Source organism: Fukomys damarensis, unplaced genomic scaffold (assembly GCF_012274545.1).
Source record: "Fukomys damarensis isolate Sample0158 unplaced genomic scaffold, DMR_v1.0_HiC HiC_scaffold_27, whole genome shotgun sequence".
In the NCBI taxonomy this organism is placed as follows: Eukaryota; Metazoa; Chordata; class Mammalia; order Rodentia; family Bathyergidae; genus Fukomys; species Fukomys damarensis.
In genome coordinates this window covers 47,323,795-47,342,821 of record NW_022900939.1, presented here as the reverse complement: position 1 = coordinate 47,342,821, position 19,027 = coordinate 47,323,795, and the positions used below count along the sequence as shown (strand labels likewise).

At 40.1% G+C, this 19,027-nt stretch overlaps 1 protein-coding gene across 8 annotated transcripts in view; it reads left to right on the top strand.

The window, feature by feature from the left end:
• Prim2 (DNA primase subunit 2) overlaps positions 1 to 19,027 on the top strand; it is a 240,738-nt gene that overhangs the window by 186,987 nt on the left and 34,724 nt on the right. For 4 of the 8 annotated variants that reach the window (XM_010617879.2, XM_033756654.1, XM_010617877.2 and 1 more), the window contains 2 exons: positions 6,643 to 6,769; positions 15,532 to 15,614. In XM_010617879.2, coding sequence (XP_010616181.1) covers positions 6,643 to 6,769; positions 15,532 to 15,614 — 210 coding nt within the window. Of the gene's footprint in view, positions 1 to 6,642; positions 6,770 to 15,531; positions 15,615 to 19,027 lie in introns of those variants that run through there. The other 4 variants (XM_010617882.2, XM_010617880.2, XM_010617885.2 and 1 more) reach the window with 2 other exon arrangements.

Genomic DNA, 19,027 nt, shown 5'->3' with positions numbered 1-19,027 from the left:
TGGCTTTGTAATGGCCAAAGTGGGCATTTTGTGTAGACTGAAAGTGCGATAACAACGGTAAACTTTGCATTATCAGAGGGAGGCTCTCGAGCCCTTCTGGTCTTAAATGATTTTGGGGAATGCTGGGGAAGGGCATGAAAAGATCTGTTTCTAGCCTGGGTGGGTTCTGTATTCCATACATCTAATACAGGAAGTTTTTGCCCAAAGGAAGAGGGAATTCCAGTGGTTGATTTAAATCTGTCAGTAGGTGATTGGTTGAAAGGGACAAGGACAAGGACCCCCATCTCCCCTTGGTGAGTGTCAGATAGTCTTTTAAGAGGCACAGTTGTGAAGGGGAGGAGTCAGGGACCTCTAAAGACCATCCTGAGGCATTTTCATATCCAGTTCATGAGAAGATCCCTTCCTGAGAGGTTTATTGGGGTGTATGTGTATGTGTGGAGAGCAGAGCTGAGAGGAGATACAGAAATGTGAAGGTGGCACAGAGACAGATCATGAGGTATGCTAACAAAATTCACTTCTGGCAGAAGTTGGTGACTGAGGAAGAGGGAGAGGAGTGCAGGGAAGAAGTGTTGCCCATTGCCTGTGAGAAGTGTGGCGGTGCCTTCAGTGGGTAGGGCTTTTCCCTGTGAACTTAGTGGTGCTCTGAGGGCACTGGACGTCTCCTTTCTGGAGAAGAATCAATGATTCCTGGTGAGCAGGGGCTTTGGGCTTTTTCTTTCCTTTTAAAGGTTGGGCAAGCCTGCGATTTCCCTTACAGCATTGGCATGTGTCCAGATCAGGGGGCGATCTCAATTGTGGAGCTTGCTGTAGATTAAAATTTTCAAGTTTTTCTAACTTTTAATTAACATGTCATAAGCTTGCGCTGTATATTTTCCAGGTTTTTAAAAAAAGTTTTGTATTAATAATGCTGGAGCTCAGACAGGTGAAGCATTTTGCCAGTTAATACTATTTTTGTGCAAAGTATTATGGACTTCTGGCCTGAGACTGTGTAGACAGATTGTGTGGGCAGAGCAGAGGCTGTTGGAGAAGTCAGCTGTGCCCGAATGATGTTTCCATGTTGTGTCTAATTGATGGTGGTTGCCTCACTCACACCCCTTTGTTGTTTCCAACTGTACATGTAGGTGGGATAGATCTGAGGGATGACTCCTTGTATTTTCTCTTCTCCGAGTTGTCAGTGGGAAACAGGGATAGTTGGAGACTCATGAAGGATTTTAGGAATGGTGGTTCATTCGGCTTTTTGATTCAAAGGGAGGCATTTCCAGGCCTAATTAGTAGGATGATAAATTATATAAATTGGGGAGAGTATGCTCTTAAAACAACTCTAGATTGTTGATTACATCTTTCTTTTTCTTTTTGGTGTCAGGAGGACCCTTGACAATGGTATGCCATTTGAATGTTATCTTTTCTGATGCCCTTATTGGACCCTTGTGCTGGCTGCCTCCTGTGCTTCATCTGTAGGAGATGGGACTCGGGCACCTTAGAATTTCAGGAGGCGAGAGGCTGTGTGCAGGTAGTGGAGGACATTTTTGGAAAGAAGGCTATGAAGGGGAGAGCTTGGAAGGGTGGAAGAAAGAGTGTAGGAGAAAGCTCTAGGTGGTTTGTGGGTCAGAAAAGTTTTTCAGAAGACATTAAGAGCCTCAGTGACTTGAGTGAGTTTTGAATTATTTAGCCCTTTTCAGCTTCTTCACACCAACTAAAATGGACAGACCACTGTGCACCTGAAATTGTTTTCTTTTTGCTAGGACTTCCTCATAGGTGGGTGGACTAATTGAGGGATGCTGCCCAGGTCCCAAAGCAACAATTGTAGCTAAACAGAGGTTTTAGTAAAACTTTGCCAGTTAAATTTTGCCAACAGTGGCGCCCTTTCTCAGCAGAGGCTTGAGCAGAGAGATTTCAGTTGGCTGAAGAGCAAGTAGAAATAGAAAAGAGAGAACAGATAAGTGTAATAAAGAGCCAGGAAAAGGATTTTCCAGCAGAAGAGTCAGGAAGTGGGTCCTCACTTGAAGCCAAGAGCCAGGAAAAAAATACCCCATTGTAGGACTCAGGGAGGGATTCCCATGGACAACAGAGCAGCCTAGGTATCGAACCCAGCTGCAGTCAGTACTTGGACAGTCCTCCACTTGTAATGGTCTGACTTAGAAATCTTCAACGTCAGGCAGTGTGAAAGTGATGGACATCCAGGAGGACCCTTCCTGGACCTAGGCAGAGGCAGCTGATGCAGCTCCCAGTCAGCACACAGCCAGGAGAGTAAAGCACTGATCTGTGCAGTGTCCCGCGTTGTGAAGCTGTGAAGTGTAGGTTAAGTGTATAAATTCATTTGCAGCTTACATTTTCAGCTTCTGATGAATTTATTGAAACTTGACTACATCAAAGTCTAGCAGCATCTGTACTCAATCTTAATCATCAAAATCTGTCCTACCACACTTCAGTGGGTACTTGTGATACACCAAGAAGGCTAGAGACAAAAGTTGCCTGTGTATTGAGTGACTGGTGCTTAAGTCTAAAGGTCCAGTGATGGATCCAAATACGAGTTATGGGACCAAAAACTAATAAGCAAAAGATAGCTGGACAGTAATTAAAACAATAGAAGTGGAACTAGTGGAACTCTTACTCAGGAATTATCGGAATGAGGGAAAGTATAAAATGAGGCTCAGTTCCAAATACAGCTTGAATGAGTAGGGGTTTATAACCAAGGGGCAGCGGGAGTCGTAAGAGGAAAGAAGTGTCAAGGGTGGGGCACAGATTAGAAAATGAAGAGTGAGAGCACACTTTTTGGGTAAGCTTTGATTCTTAATTTATTTTGGTGTTGTAAACTTCCTTTTTTTCATATATCCAAAGATTTATTTACTTGACAAAAACACAAGAGAGCAAACTTTGGTTAGTGAAATCTAAAGCTTATACACTTTTAAAAAGCTGTCAGATACTACAAACATCACAAAATGCAGAAATAAAATCACCGTGTTTTGATTAATAAACCAAGAACTCCTAGGAAGCGCTTTCTTTTTCCCCCCTTATTATCTACCTTTTATTTTGCTTTACTTATATTTGGGTAGCTCATGTGTCTGATTTATTTCACTTAGTATTATGGTCTCAAGGTGCATCAATTTTCCTATGGTGATTCAAGTTTATCCTTTGTGGCAGAGTAATATTCAATTAGGTATATATATGCACATCACATTTTTTTAATCTGTTCATCTGTCGTTCAACAAACAGGCTGCTTTGAAGATTTAGTTATTACAGATCATGCTGCTATAAGGATGAATATTCATATATCACTGTGGCATGATGGCCTTAACTCTTTGAGGAAGATACCTAGCAGGGGAGTAGCTGCGTCAAATGGAATTTCTAGTTTTAGCTTTTTTGAGGAGTCTCCATACTGATTTCCATAGTGGTTGTACTAGTTAACATTTTCATAAAAAATCTAGAAGGTTTCCTTTTCCCCCACAGCTAGCATCACTAGCATTTGTTATTATTTGAGTTCTTGACGATAGCCATTCCTGCTGGAAAAAAAGATGTAATCTCAGTGTCATTTTAATTTGCATTTCTGTAATGGGCAGCAATGCTAACCATTTTTCATGCGTTTATTTTACATATACATATATATTATATATACATATATATATTTTTTCCTCTTTTCTACTGAACTTCTCATTCTTCTTGGTGTAGTCATTTTACTAGATTTTTTTGGTGGTGTTTGTTTCATTATCTCTTTCTAGAATATCCTTGAGTTTTTTTTGGTAGTACTAGTTTGGTGGTCATGAATTTCTCGAGGTGCTCTTTGTCTTATAAATACCTGCTTTCTCCGTCAATTTTGAAAGGCAGTTTTGCAGGATATGTAAACCTGTGTTGGAAGTTGTTATCTTTTTGGGCTTGAAACACTTCTCTGTAGATTTCATTTTCCTTCCCCATTCCTGGTGATCTCTTTCTCTTTTTTTCCTTCAAGTTGTTATTTCTCAGTGGATTCTGGATCTTGGAGAGGCCGAATTTTGCTGCCCTGCACCACTCCACCATCTTGACTCTCTTTGAAGTTGTACTCTCAGAAAGCTGCCAGGCTGGGGATTTTTTTCTAGATCTCACTAGGACTCCAAAGCCTGGGGTCACAACAACCCTGCTATCTGTTGTGTTGCTTTTAGTATGAACCTCGTTAAAGGGAGCAAAGGGCGACTCTTCTGTACCAGGGTATCTTGGGGTCACTTAAAATAGAGGGGGTTAGCAGTTTCTCCATATATAGTGCACCCTTGTGCATTGAAGTCAGTTCATTGCCAGTAGCCATAGTTGTTGATAAACTCAAAATCTGTTTTATTTTTATTTCTCTCCGTATAATGATACTTTTTGTGTTATGCTTAGAAATTTCACATGAGAATTTGCTGGAGAATCATTCTCTGGGTCTTCTAGAGTATCCATTTCATATGTTAAATTTAAGGAATCATGAAAATAAAAGCTGTGTCCTCTTTATAGTCATTTCAATCTCATTATTAGTTTCAGAACCCTGAAGATTTTGCTCTTTGAAAATGATTTGTTTCATGGGCTCTCTATTGTCTTACTGTTTAGCACGTATTGCTTTAAAGTGTCTTGTAGTGACATGCTCTTTAACCCTTTCACTGCTTCTACTCTGGCTTTGAAAGCCTTGAGAGATACTGAGTAGTCTGAGATTGTACTCCTGTAGAAACAAGGCAAAGTTTTTCTTTTAAACTTTGTATTTCTTGGACTAGGAGACAAATTTCTGACTTAAATCTGTCACTTGCTGTAGTTTAAGACTCAGGACTAGCAAGATGCAGCAGAAACTTGGTTTTATGTGTTATTGTTGTCCAAATCATTGCTTGACATGAGATACTTTAATTCCCACCTACTTTCCAGGATAGTTTTTTTTCCCCCTTACAATCTATGGTTTAAGTAGTTAAATGGGATTACATTGTTAATTGCACCTAGCAAAATGTTTCTTGTCAAAGGTACTTTGTCTGCCTTTGGTTTACCAATGGAGTATGGGTGCCACTAATAGTGGAATTAGAAAACACCAACCACCAGACACTAGAAAACATTTGATGGAAGCAGAAAAGTGGAGCGACTGGGTAACCTTTCAATTTCTATAGCAGACAAGGAGTCCTTCCACATTGAATTCATTTTTTTTTCTTGCATGCTGATACTGAGCTGATTACCAAGACCAATAAACAGATTTTTACCTGGAGGAGATTATGGACTCGGAGGAGCTAATCACCTTTAGGTGGTTAATGGAAAATAGAGGATAATGTGTCATAAGACAAATATAGTTAAGTGTCATAAAAGTCAAATACACAGTGGAAGTAATCTTCTAGAGAGATATAGATACATATAGGTAGCTATTAAAGTTTGAAGGGAAAGATTACTTCTGACTTTGGGCTGCAAGGTGAAGTATTATCGGAAGGAAACAAGTTACACCCTAAAAGGATTTTATTGGAGCCAATGATTTTTAAGTATCTTATCATTGAGAAAGTGCAGTATCATAGAAAGAGCATGGGCTTTGGAATCAGACTTACCTGCCATGATTTTCAGCTCTGCCGTTCACTTAATAGCTGCATTATGTCACATTGCTTCATTTCTTTGAACTTCGATTTTCTCATGTGTAACATCATAGGGGAATTCTGATGATTGAGATGATTAAATGGGATTACATTTTTGAAAGCATCTAGCAAAATGCCTGGTGGTACCTAAATTGCCTTTCAGTAAATGTTAGTTGCTTTTTTTCTCTTATCTCCCTCATTTCAAAGTCCCCTCCGTGCCATTAGCTTACTTGATGAACCTGCAGGCAGGGATTCCAGGCAGGAGGCAGTTGCAGTAGTTCATTCATCAAGCACTTGCTGACTGCTTCTTTTTTGGTGGAAATGCCGAGGAAAGCATTCATTATTTTAAGAGGTATTTCAGAAGGGGACTAGATAGGATGGAGGAACTACAGGACAGCGAGGCAAAGGAGGACAAAGAAGAGGTTCAGTCAGATCAGAGGTTAAACTGATTTACATCTGTGTAATCTCTGGCATCAGAGTACAGAAGGACAGATAGATTCTTCTCAGGAAAGGATTAGTCTCCTTTTTAAACATATACGGCTGGTTCTCCATATATGGATTTCATAGCTACCGATTCAACCAACTTTGGATAAAAAAGTTAGGAAAAAAATTACATTTGTACCAAATGTGTACAACCTTTTTCCTTGTCATTATCCTTTAACCATTAAAATATACCAACTATATAACATCTGTAGTATATTGGCTATTATAAGTAACCTGGAAATGATTTAAAGTGTATGGTGGGGCATAATAGTTTATGTGCAAATGCCATACCATTTTATGTAAGAAATGAGCATTCAGAGAGTTTGGTGTCTACTGGGGGTCATGGAAGCAGCCCACCAATGATCCTGAGGTTCTGCTGTAAAGAACACTAGTTGTCTTCTGCATGAGGAACTTGTTTCCTACAGGTTTTATATCTTTAAAAAAATTATTTGTATTGTAAAGGAGATAGTTGATATATGTGTGTCTGTCTGCCCATGAACACAGATTTTATTGTAGAAAATAGTGCTGTGCACTATTTCTGACTACTGTTGCTGACATCAGTTGCAGAGAATTGACTGACTTTATTTCTTCTTTTTGTCTTTTTTCTTTTGTCCCTCACCAGTTTGATAGAGGTTACTCTTACAATATCCGCCACAGCTTCGGAAAAGAAGGCAAGAGGACAGACTATACACCTTACAGTTGCATGAAGATTATTCTAACCAATCCACCAGGCCAAGGGGATTATCACGGTAAGTGCTCGCTCTGGCAGTGCTGGTAAAGTGCAGAAACCCAGCACACCAAAACTGCAGAGTGTCTTTCTGTATGACTGGCAGGACCTAGTTTGTTGGCTTCTGTCGGTCATCTGTGTGTGTTACACTGGAGCCTCATCTTGCTGATTCATCTTATTACTGAACTAGGTCAGGCAAAAGAAGAGAAATTCACCTAGCTGTACTTCAGTCTGTGCTGGGCAAGGCTTTTCAGTTCTCAATTTACCCTCTTCTGTTTGGTCAGTCTTCCTTCCTTCCTTCCTTCCTTCTTCTTTCTTTCTTTTTGTGCTTTGTCTTAGGAGACTGATACAAGTGTTTTTTAAACTATTTTGAAATTGGAAAACTCTTAATTTGGAAATAGTAGATTCATTAATTTTTAAAAGACTACTGAGGAAGAGTATTTTATCCTCATCACTTTCATCTGACTAACCAACAAAGATAAAGCAGTAAGTCAGGTTTATCAAACATATCTATCAACTTGCCTGAGTTGTTAGCTAAAAATTAAATAGCAGGCTATCTTCTTTAGACTTCTGAATTCAACATGTTTTTTTCTAAAGCAATTTTGTAAGCATACCTTGAGAAGCTCCTGTTTGGTATGTTAAGGATTGATTTTATAGTAAACTACTAAATTTTCTAGATTGCCAAAGTGTACTACAGTATGTTATCAAGACTGTTCTTTGTTTTAGAATCTTAAATAAAACATAACTTAGAAAAGATTGCATACTTTTAGTTTGTTAAAGATGAAATAACCACAGAGTTTTTAGAAGAAAAACTGGTGATGAGCAGAACTGGTGATGAGCAGCAACCCCTATCCCTGTTTTACAGTCCCTTAAGATACCTTTGGAACTGCAGACTGCTTAGGCTCCACCCTCCGACAAAAAATGTCAGACTTTATTTGCACCTTCCCCAGGTGATTTTTCTTTTGCCTTAAGAATTTGAAAGTCGTTGATTCCGATACTTCTGTCCAGGAAACTAGAAACTTTCATTAGCATAGCAAGTCATTACCAGGACTTTAATTTAGAACTGAGCTCCTGGAGAAATGAAATTCTCAGGACTTCCTGTGAATTCCAAAGTCTTAGCATTCATCAATTACTTTGTTGCTTTTTATTAGCATAAATGTAAGACTTTGTATTTTTTGTTTTTATTAAATCATATCGCCTATTGCAGTTGATTTATTGCATTTGTTTTGTTTTTAATTTAAACCTGTCAGTCAAGAGCTACAATGGAAGAGCCTTATTTTTAGGGAATATATTCCAGTACCCTCAGTGGGTATCTGAAAGTGTAGATACTGCTGAAGGCAGTGTATACCATGTTTTTTTCCTAGCAATATCTATGATGAAACTCAATTTATAAGTTAGGCACAGTAAGTAATCCGTGATAAGAGAACATGTATGACAGTGTACTGTAATAAAGCTGTGTGAGAATGCCCTCGTTCAGAGTATCTTACTGCCCTGTGTCTCTCTGGTGTGGTGTGAAATGATGTGAAGCCTGAGTGAGGAGATGAAGGGAGGTGATCAATAGGCATTGTGACGTAGTGTTAGCTACTGTTGCAGGAAGGGTTGTGTCAGGAGATCCTGGGTGTCAAAGGCTGGATGTCAAGAGCAGATGATGTTGTTTGGGGATCTTTAGTAGTAAAAGATTTTTTTCCCCTAAAATGTTTTAGAAGAACGCTGCAGTTGAAAGTTGTCTCTTTCTTTTTAAGTCATCCAAGTGTTGGAGAAATTGCCTTTGGTGATCATTCAGCTGACTTTAATGCCACATTCCATGTGAGAATCCTATTCTATAATTTGATTCTTAATCTTGGTGATTTCAGTCACGTCCACACTGCTGGTTCTGCTTCAGTTTCTTCATTGTTTCCTCTACAGGTGCTTTCCTGCATTATTCCAGTTCCTCGTTTGTTCATGCATGGTTTCACTGTGTTCTTCCACTTCTTTATCACACCTCTCAGAAATCTTTCATGAACTTGTCTTGCTGCCTGAATGATTTTCTTTACTTCTCTCTTGATCCTCCAGAAGCATTTGAATCATCCATGAATTCTTCCAACAGGCCATAATAGTTTCTGAGTTTAATTCATCCATTGCAGTTTTGAAGAATGTTATTGCCTGGGCAATAGTAACTGATTTCCAGCACCGCATTATGTCCAGGTTAGGGTCTGTCTTCATCAAAGCACTGCCTAAATGCAGTTAAATATCAGGTGGTCTTGACAGACAAAATGATGCAGGGTCAAGGGGCTGACGCAGTGGGTTATACTTGGGGTAGAAACAACACTGGCGTTTTCATTTTGATAGCAGATTCAGGAGGACAGGTGCATTATCTATTATTAGTAGGACTGTACATTCCACCCCTTTCTCTTCCAAGTATTTTTTCTCTTCTGGGATAAAGCATTGATCAACCATTCCATAAACAAGATGATATCAGCAGATCTTTGCGATTAATTGCCAGAAGCCTATAGGTTATTGACTGTGTTCACTACCCCTGGCCTTATGGCATGCACTGCAGTGTTTCTGTGTAGCACATGTTAATCTGTCCCTCCCGGCTTCCTGTCCCGGTGCCTTCCTTGAACTTTTACCAGTGTAGGTGTTGCTGGCCGTCTTCTTCCAGAAGAGCTTGGGTTTCATCACAGGTGAAGATTTACTTTGGATGCCATCCTTTCTTTTGAACCCACTTCTTCAACTCTGCAAGAAGTGCAGACGTAGCTTCCTCCACATACACACCTCTCTGATAATTTTTAAAAATTAATTTTACTGGTGCATTTTATTTTTAGTTTTTGGTGCCCCAGTTTGAACTCAGAATCTTGCGCTTGTGAGGCAGGTGGCAGAACCACTGAGCTAAATCCCTGGCCCTGTTAGTACATTTTAAATAAATAACGATCACATTCATCATAAAGAATTTGTACCTGTACATGATATATATTAATTTTTCCCATTCCCCTCCTTTCAGCCCCTCTACCCCTCCTTACTTACAAAACCTTTGTTTCCATTTTTTCTTTTCTTTTTTTTATTTTACCTTCCTTCCTTTCTCCCTCCCCCTTCCCTAGTTCCCTTTCCCATTCGAACATTTTCTTCCGATTTCACAATATCTATTATACATTTTGGTCCTTATTTACACTTTTGGTTTCTCACATTAGAGAAACAGTGTGATGTTTAAACACATGTCCAATTTATTTCACTTTAGAGTATGGTCTCAGGGTGCATCCATTTACTAGAAATATCTTGTTTATCCTTTATGGCTGAGTAGTATAAAAAGACCACATTTATTAGTTGATAGGCTTTTGAGCTGTTTCCAAGATTTAGCTGTTATAAACTAGGCTGCTGTACACATGGGTGTGCATATATCACTGTGCTTTGATGCTTTTAATTCTTTTAGGAAGGTACCAAGAGGGAAATACCTGGGTCAAATGGAACCTTCAGTTTTAGTTTTTTGTTTAACATCACTGGGCACTTGAGAGATGCAAATTTTTGTTTTTTGCTATCGGGTTTCGAACTTGGGAACTTGCACTTGTGAAGCAGGTGGTGGAACCACTGAGATAAATCCCCAACCCGAGAGATGCACATTTAAACAATACTGAGATTTCATCTTACTCCAGAAAGAATGGCTGCTATCAAGAAATCAACCAATAATAAATGCTGGAGGGGCTTAGGGGAGAGAGGAGCCCTTCTCCACTGCTGGTGGAGTGCAGACTGGTGCAACCACTGTGGAAATTAGTGTGGAGATTCCTCTGGTAATTTGTATGTTTCATTCCAGCTCTATTCTAACATCTGTGTAGCCTCCCTTCCTGGCTGTAATTGGCTTGATGTTGGGCATTTCAAGGGAACCTCGCTGAAGCCTTCGTATGACTCGTTGCTTTCTGACATACACAGAATACATTTTCTGTTCATATTTTTCACCCACAAATTCAGTACCTTTTCCACCTTAACAGCACTTGTTGTACAAGAGATGATTGAAAAATATGGTGAACATTTAAGTTTTAACAATGTATGTATTCAAGAGACACGATTCATTAATCACTCTCGAGATTCCCCCATTTCAAACACCTTTTGTCCCGTTGTTCTTGCCACTTCCTGGTACAGTTCTAGAAGCTGTCCTTTGTATCTTTAGAAGGTGTGATAAGAACACAGTGAATGCTGCTACCAAGTGCCATCTAGTGGAGCGGCAGCTCAAAAACATGCTGTGTCCTTATCCGCCTTATTCGCTGGTTCTGGCACCACGAGACTTCTAGCTCTTCCCCAGTGTCAAAATGACCATGAAAAGTGTTTTGAATCCGTTCAGGACATTGAGGCAGCTACCACAGCACAACTAAAGACACTCACAAAAGAACTGTTGAGGAAGTGGCAGGAAAGATGGGACAAGTGTGTTTCAAGCAAGGGTGGTATTTTGAGGCACTTAATGCAACACGTCTTACTGTAATATCTTTTTAAAAATGGAAGCACTCAGTATTTTTTTTTGATCACTCTTTTTATGTTGTACTTACAATTTTTGCAGTCTGAGGTGGAATAACATGACCAGCTTGAGTTTCTTTTCCTTCTTCACTATTTCATGGGTAGAAGATTCATTCTTAACATAGATCTCAAAAACCTGCACATACTTTTCCTCCTTTGTTTCCTCCTTGGTAAGTGTAGAACTTCCACATTTTTACATAAAGTAAGCATTTTGCAGCTTCCTTTTGTCATTCTGAACTTAGCATCGATATCTGGTGCTCTGAGGACATTGTGAAATAAAATAAGGGCTACTTCCGCACACGTGCTCTATGATGACAGTTTCTCTGGTGATGGAGATGGTTGTCATGTGAGTATTGGCATGTAGTGCGTACAGTGCAGATACACCAGTCAGAGGAGTGATTCATGTCTCAGAATGGGAGGAGCGGGTTTCATCACAGTACTCAGAATGGTGTACAGCACAACACTTTTTATATACTTATTTATGTATCTGGAATATTCCACTTAATATTTTTGAACTGGAGTTGAGTGGTTGAAACCACAGAAAGCAAAACATCAGCTATGGTTGCATTACTATGCTAAGCAAACACTCAGTGAACTCATATTTGCTGTCAGTAAATGATGAATACATTTATCTATTCCTATTTTTCCAAAAATAAATTTTATGTCTTAGAGTTGTCTTAGGTTAACAGCAAAACTGAGCAAAAGGTGCAGAGTTCCCATTTACCCCTCTGTCCTTACAGGTATACAATTGCCCCCACTGTCCACCTCCCACCCTGCACGGCGCGATTACATTCCCACTGATGCTCCTGTGTTCTATCACCCACAGCCCACAGGGTCCCTATTAGGGCCCACTCTGTTTGGGCACATTCAGAGTGCAGTATATCTACCACTGTGGAGAACAGTTTCCCTGCCCTTAAAATCTTCTGTATTCTGCATTTTCTTCCTCTCTTTCCTCTGTTTGGCAAACACATCTTTTTAATTGCCTTGCCTCCATAGTTTTGTCGTACACAGACTGTCTTATGTTGGGATCATCACATGTAGTCCTTTCAGTATGTCTCCTGTCAGTGAATATGCATTTAAATTTTACATCTTTTCATGTTTTATAGCTCATTTATTTTTAGTGCTGAATAATATGTATTTGTATGGATGTAAACAGATTATCCACTTATCTATTGAAGGTGGGTTGCTTATAAATTTTGGCAATTATTAATAAAGCTGCTGTAGATATCTGTGTCCAGATTTTTGGTCGGATATATTTTGGGTTAGTACCCAGAAGTGCAATTGCTGTATCATTGATAACACTGTGTTTAATTTTAAGATAAGGCCAAATTGTTTTCCAGAGTGGCTGTATTGTTTTGCATCCTCACCAGCAGTGATTAAGAGTTCCTGTCCAGGGCCATGGATTTAGCTGAGTGCCACTTGCCTCTCAAACACAAGGTCCCGAGTTTGATCCCTGCTGCTACCAAAAAAAAAAAAAAAGAGTTCCTGTCCAGATCTTTTCAGTATTTGGTGTTGTCACTGTTCAGGACTTTGCCCATTTTAATACATATGTGGTGATATTTCCATTTTAATCTACAGTTCTCTAGTGATATGACATTGAAGTCTTTTGTGTGCTTCCTTTTCATCTCTGCCCATCACACATTGTTGGATAAATGAGCAGAGACAGGACTGAATATATACCTGCTTTGGTTTAAATCTAAAGTGTCCCAGAAGTGTCCTTGTCTTCAGAGTGTGTTTGCATCACAAGGGCATCAGCCACTGGGGAGTTCCCAGTTGTGTGCTCTTAGAGGTGACTGAGGGTCTATTCTTGTGCCTTCCTGTCCCCTTTGCTTCTCCTGGAGGTGGGTGTGTGTCATTCAGATCTTGATCTGGTGTTTATGAGTCCTCTTATTGTGGGATTTTAAGTGCGCTTTGTGTGTTTTGGCTAGCAGCATTTTATCAGATGTGTCTCTTGAAAATGTTTTCTCCTAGTTAGTTCTTCTGTTCCCTTATCTCTTTCTTTTCCTTTGTTTTTCCAGTTACATATGTTAGACTTTTTATAATTGTCCTGTACTTCTTAGATATTTTGTTCTGCTCTTTTTAGTCTTTTTTTTTCTCCTTCAAACATTTCAAGACTACTGAGTCCATTTCTGTATGGTGTTTTTGATATGTAGCATTTAAAAAATTCTTAGACTTTCCCTCTCCCTGCTTATACTAATATCTGTTTTTGTTTATTGTCTCTTAGTTTTGTTTTTAGGTGGTACTGAGGATTGAAACCAGGGCCTTCACAGTGAACTACATCCTCAGCACTGTCCTCCATTTTTAAGACAGGGCTTCATTAAGTTGCTAAGTTGCTCAAGCTGGGCTCAAAGCTATGACCCTCCTTCCTCAGTTTCCCAGAGCGCTGGGGTCGCAGATGTGCCACCACGCCCAATTTATCATAGTTGTTTTAAATCTTGATCTCCTCATTCCAGTATCTTTGCCATATATAACTCTGTCCTGGTGGTCACTTAGTAGCTTTAAGCTCTGAACTTTACTAGTATTTTCCAGTTTTTTTCCCCTCTTAGGTGGGACGACTATAGTTAAGTTCAGATAAAGCCCCAGCAAGAATCTTGTTTTTTTTTTAGAACACCCAATGTCCTACCTTATGTAAAAATGCCCCACCCCCAGCTGGAAGCATGAGGGTTTTTCCCCCTGATACTCACGGTGAGAAGGTAGTAGAGCTTTTGGAGATAAAACTCACAGGAAACTTGAGAGGCACCTCTGCCGCCACATCTGCCTGGGTCCCCTTGAGCTTCCAGCTCTTAGACATGTTCACACTCAGACTCCAGTTGCAGGGTAGGTTTCCCTGGTGCTGGTTCCCATGGAGGTTCCTCTCATGGGCTTCTGTGTCATTTGGGACTCTCTGTAGTCACCTGTCTGTCTCTCTTACCTGTGAGGATACAGTTTGTCTGGTGACCTTTTCTTTTTTGGATCTAAAGGGGATTATTGACTTTTTCAGTTGCTTTACGTTAGCTTTTTTCTTGTTTAGGATGGAGTGGCAACTTCTAAGCTCCTTACATGGCTGATCAAAAACTGGAAGACTAACCTTTTTAGTTTCATGTTGTTTACAAAATTACTTTCTTTTCAGTTGACATTGTTTTATCAGCCAAGGCTAGTTAGCACAGGTGTTCAGCCAGCTTTGAATGTACACTGGTACTGTACCCTTGCCATGCTGGAGTCAAGTACCCAGCGTACACAGCTTAAAAGAGGACATGTTTCATTCCATGGTCATCTTGGCCCCAAGGCAGGAACGTCATGGTGGAAATTCATGGCAGAGGAGAGCTACTCATCTCACGGCAGCAGAGAGAGCAAGGAAGAACTGGAGAGAGAAGGAGGGTCCAGGGCAAAAACATAGCATTTAGGGTCACTCCTGAGGGTCCCTTAGTTACAAACTCACCCGTGGACTGATCCATCGATCCCCGTAATACAGACACCTTCTGAAAGCCCCGTCTCTGAACCCCTGCAACTGGGGGACATTTTGGATTTAAGCCGTAGGAGGTACAGTGGACCCTTGACATCATCTGTGTGACTAAAAATGGTCAGACTTTCCTGTATTAAAATTTCAAATAAGTATTAACTTACCATTGCAGTTTTTATTAGGACATGTAAAATCTAGATTTTGACCTAATGCTACTTTTAATTTTTACTCTTCTGTTTTAATTATGCAGATATTTGTAGTAGTCTGTCTTTCTCATGAAATTATAGAGAGATGACATATGTAATATTCATGTATGTATGTATGTATGTATGTTTTTCTATGAAACAGTTTCCTCTTTGTTCATGTCATCTCCATGATTCCTCTAAATTTGTAAGGATTTTATGTCTGATAATGGTTTCAGATCGTCATATTTCTCAGAGTTTTTACATTTACTTTTTGATTCCATTATCTCTTTCAACCATTTGTGTATGTTTTGTGTAATTTTTTGGAGTAGAAAAGATATTGTATAAAACTTTTTTAGTAATCTGTTATAGTTACTCTGTGATCATCTGTGTTAACTGTTAGCGAGTAGCAAAATCAAGGCTGTTTTCCTGGGTGTAGTGAATGGACCTCTTAGCTGAGAATGCTGTAATGTTTTGTGTCACTGGAGCCTGTGGTACCTGCTAACCGCATGCTAAGTTGTCATTTAGGTAAGGAGTGGGAAGCAGTCACACCTACGGACAGTTAGCTTTTTTATTAATGAGCTGTTAGACAATTAAGGGCAGTGTAGACAGTCTCTGGAGTGTGGTATTGTGCGAGTGCTGGGTGAGTAACCTGTGGGCGTGCTGCTTGTGTTTTGTTGTCAGGTTGCCCATTCCGTCACAGCGACCCGGAGCTGCTGAAGCAGAAGCTGCATTCGTACAAGATCTCTCCCCAGAGGACAAGCCAGGTGGGTGAGTCCCTGCCTCTTCAGTGCTGAGGGACAGGCAGGGGCTCTCAGTTTTATTTACTGCTCCTGCTACTTGTTAGGCCTCTCACCAGTCATCCCGTATTTTAGATGAATTCACCTGAGGCTTGGACTTCTCTGGCTTAGACTCCTTGGAAATTCTAGTTCTTCTATCTGCCAGTCTGCATTTTTATGTTTCTTGGTTGTAAAGAAAATCAGAAACCTTTTCCTTTCTTTCAATTCGTTTTGCTTCATCAATTGAGGACCACGTTTTTTTTTTTTTTTTTTGTACCAGTGATCAAACTCAGGACCTTGCACTTGCCAGGCAGGCGCTTTGCCACCCTGCTAACCCTTGCCCAAGGACCACATTTTTAAAAGTGATTTTTAAAAGTTATGTATTCAAGCTTATTAATGAAGCTGAAATATAATGGCAGTGTATTTCATTTTGGGAAATTGTTTTCTGAGCAGACAATAACGTCTGTCCTGGCTGAATGTTCTGATGGTATCAGTTATTGCTGTGTTTAATGTATACTTCTGATGGTAGTTCATTAGGTCTAATAGTTTTTCAGAATACTGTCTTGTGAACAGTTTTAAAAAGGAAAGGCTTAAATTGTAAGACAGATATATAAGGGTACTTCTTTTAGCAAATCTGCTTTTCTAAAGAAACAAATAATGTGACATAAAGAGACTGTTTTATATATAGTATGTTTCTGAGTTGAGTTGGATTTGAAGGACCTGCAGAAGTCCTTCTACTTTCTTAGCTTATGAACAATGTAAATTTTAGCCCTGGAACATCTTAAGGCATTATGCATATTTCGGCAGTTACCCTGAAGGACGTCATTACTGTAGAAGACTGCTGCTTCTGGGTCCAAAGTTCAGATGGGGTTTAATCAGCCTGAGTTTTACATGTGTTTCCATACTTACTCTAGGCAAGGCAGCACCGGAGATGCTGTGGGGTGTGAGAAGAAGAATTAGCTGTATACTCTCCAGAACTACAGGTTGGAGGAAAACACAAGCCAAGTGTTAGGAGAGAGAGAGTATCTTGGGTATTCTAATGAGGGAGAGACTATAATGAGCTGGGGAGATGGGAATCATTTCTGAAAGAGATAACCTTTAAAAGAGTCCTTGAGGGAAGGTTGGGAATTAGGAAGAGAGAATGTCTGGTTAAAAGGTGGGAAATGTGGAGGATTATTTGGGCTTCAAGCTTAGGTTAACGGTAGCACCATTATAGAAACATTAGCAGGCAAGTTGAAGTAGTTGGTTTTGAAGATTAATTTTAGAAATGAAACATTCAAATGGCAGACAGAGAATATGGATTTGTAGCACATTAGAGAAGTTAGGACTGGAAATCTGGTGTTCTTTCAATTAGAATGATCTAACAGATTGGAGTAGCCATTAGAAAACCATTTTCTTTTATGGAGTCCTAGACTGTGGTTGCAAACCTAGTAAGTCAATGATAGAAACAGAAACTGAAGCAGCTCTTCTGACTTCAAGATTTCTTTTCTCAGTCTCACTCTACTTTTAGTTGATTATCCTGTCTTTATGTGGGACAAAGGAGGTACGTCAAAATCCATGCCTCAAATTGAAATCTTAGTGAATGCTTTTGTCAGCATTAAAAGGAAGTGTGTGTGTGTGTGTGTGTGTGTGTGTGTGTGTATATACACACACATACACATATTTGTTTTGGGTACTGGGGATTGAACTTAGAACCTTGTGCTTGCGAGGTAGACGGCAGCACCACTGAGCCAAATCCCTGGCCCATAGGGAAGTATATTAATCAGGTCCGAATAAGAATGGGAGGAGAGGCAGGAAAGGTTCACAAGGTCCCTTGTAGCAGAAAGACTGTTTAAAGTGAAGACTGCAGGTGCTGGGTGGGTTACTCAGGTTTGACTTCGGTGGGAGCTGTCAATATAATAGTGGAAGCCAAAAAATGAGAACATACTTATCTAAAAGATGCACGAATAAGAGACTGTGAGTGCAGGTGACCCTTTCACAAAATGTACTAGTAAAGGGGATGTTGGGATATTAGCGTAAACATCATGAGATGGCTTACTCATCGGTTTAAGACCGAAGGAAATGGGTGAGGAGCATAGCTCAGTAGCAGAGCTCTTGCCTAGCATGTAGGAAGCCTGGGTTTCATCCCAAGCACCGCAAAGCAAATACAACTGAAGGAGATTTGAGCTTGAACCTGTTTGTAGGAAGAGGAAAAGAAATCCTCATCAGAGAGAGTAGGCTTGATGAAAATTTAAAACAGAGTGTTTCTAACCAAGCAAGTTAGTCCTCTTTCCTTTAAACCATGACTGTATTGTACATAATGCCTTTAGCTTATACTAGATTTTACTTTAGACATACATTGTTTACTTGTTCATCTTCCCAACTAGTTTGTGAGTTTCTGAATGGAGCACTGAATTATTATTTAACCTCTGTCTCATAGTAATTCAGTGACTTGCACTTGGTAAATGCTTCAAGAGTAAATGGGCAAGGGTGGGGGATTTAGCTCACTGGCACCATGCCTCCTTGCAAGCACAAGGTCCTGAGTTTGATCCCTGGTATTAAAAAAAAAAAAGTAAATGGGCACATTTAAGTCTGAACTGGATCCTGGAGCATGCCTGTTATGTGTAGAGAGACAAATAGGAACTCAAGAACATGAATGAAAAAGTGACAGCGAAGAAAGGAGGATATTTGCTCAGGCAAAAGGATATTGACAGAGAAAGGTCTGCCCTAGCCAATGTGGGGGAGAAGTTGGGTAGAGCCAAAGCAAGTCAGTGGACGGAGCAGATCCCATAACCTTACTGTGAAGGTTGGTCAGAGGCCGAGAGTAAAGAAATTAGAACTGGATTTAGGAAGGGCTCCAAACTCCTGCTACCAAATTTGATAAATCTTAGGAGACAGTTAGAGGCCTTTTGAACCATAGTAAGTAAATCACCTTTTAAAGAATGATATTTATATTTAATGGTAATGACTATGTATAATCTTTGGTGTTGACTCTGTCATACCCTTCCATCTACCTTCAGTCCATACTAGGGTTTAGATCAAGAATGTCACCCAGAGGCCTCATGGGCTCATAGGCAGGGCTGAAAGGAGGCTGAGTCATGGGGATGACATAGCTGAGTGTGCTGTTAGGAGGTGGGGATGTTGTTGGGAAGAGCGGGTCCCTGGGGGCTGACCTGGAAGAGTGCATCTTCCTTCCTGGCTTCTCTCTTCTCTCTCTGCATCCTGGCCACCGTACCATGAGCAGCTTTCCTCCATCCAGGCTCCTCTGTTATGCTGTTTCTGTGTTGAAGCCCGCCAGACAGGGGATGAAATGTCTGAAACAAGCCAAAATAAACTCTTCTTTAAGTTGTGCAAGTCAGGTATTTTGTCCCAAGTCTGAGAAAATGACAAAGACAGTCCGTACTTGGTTGAAGCTGGTCAGT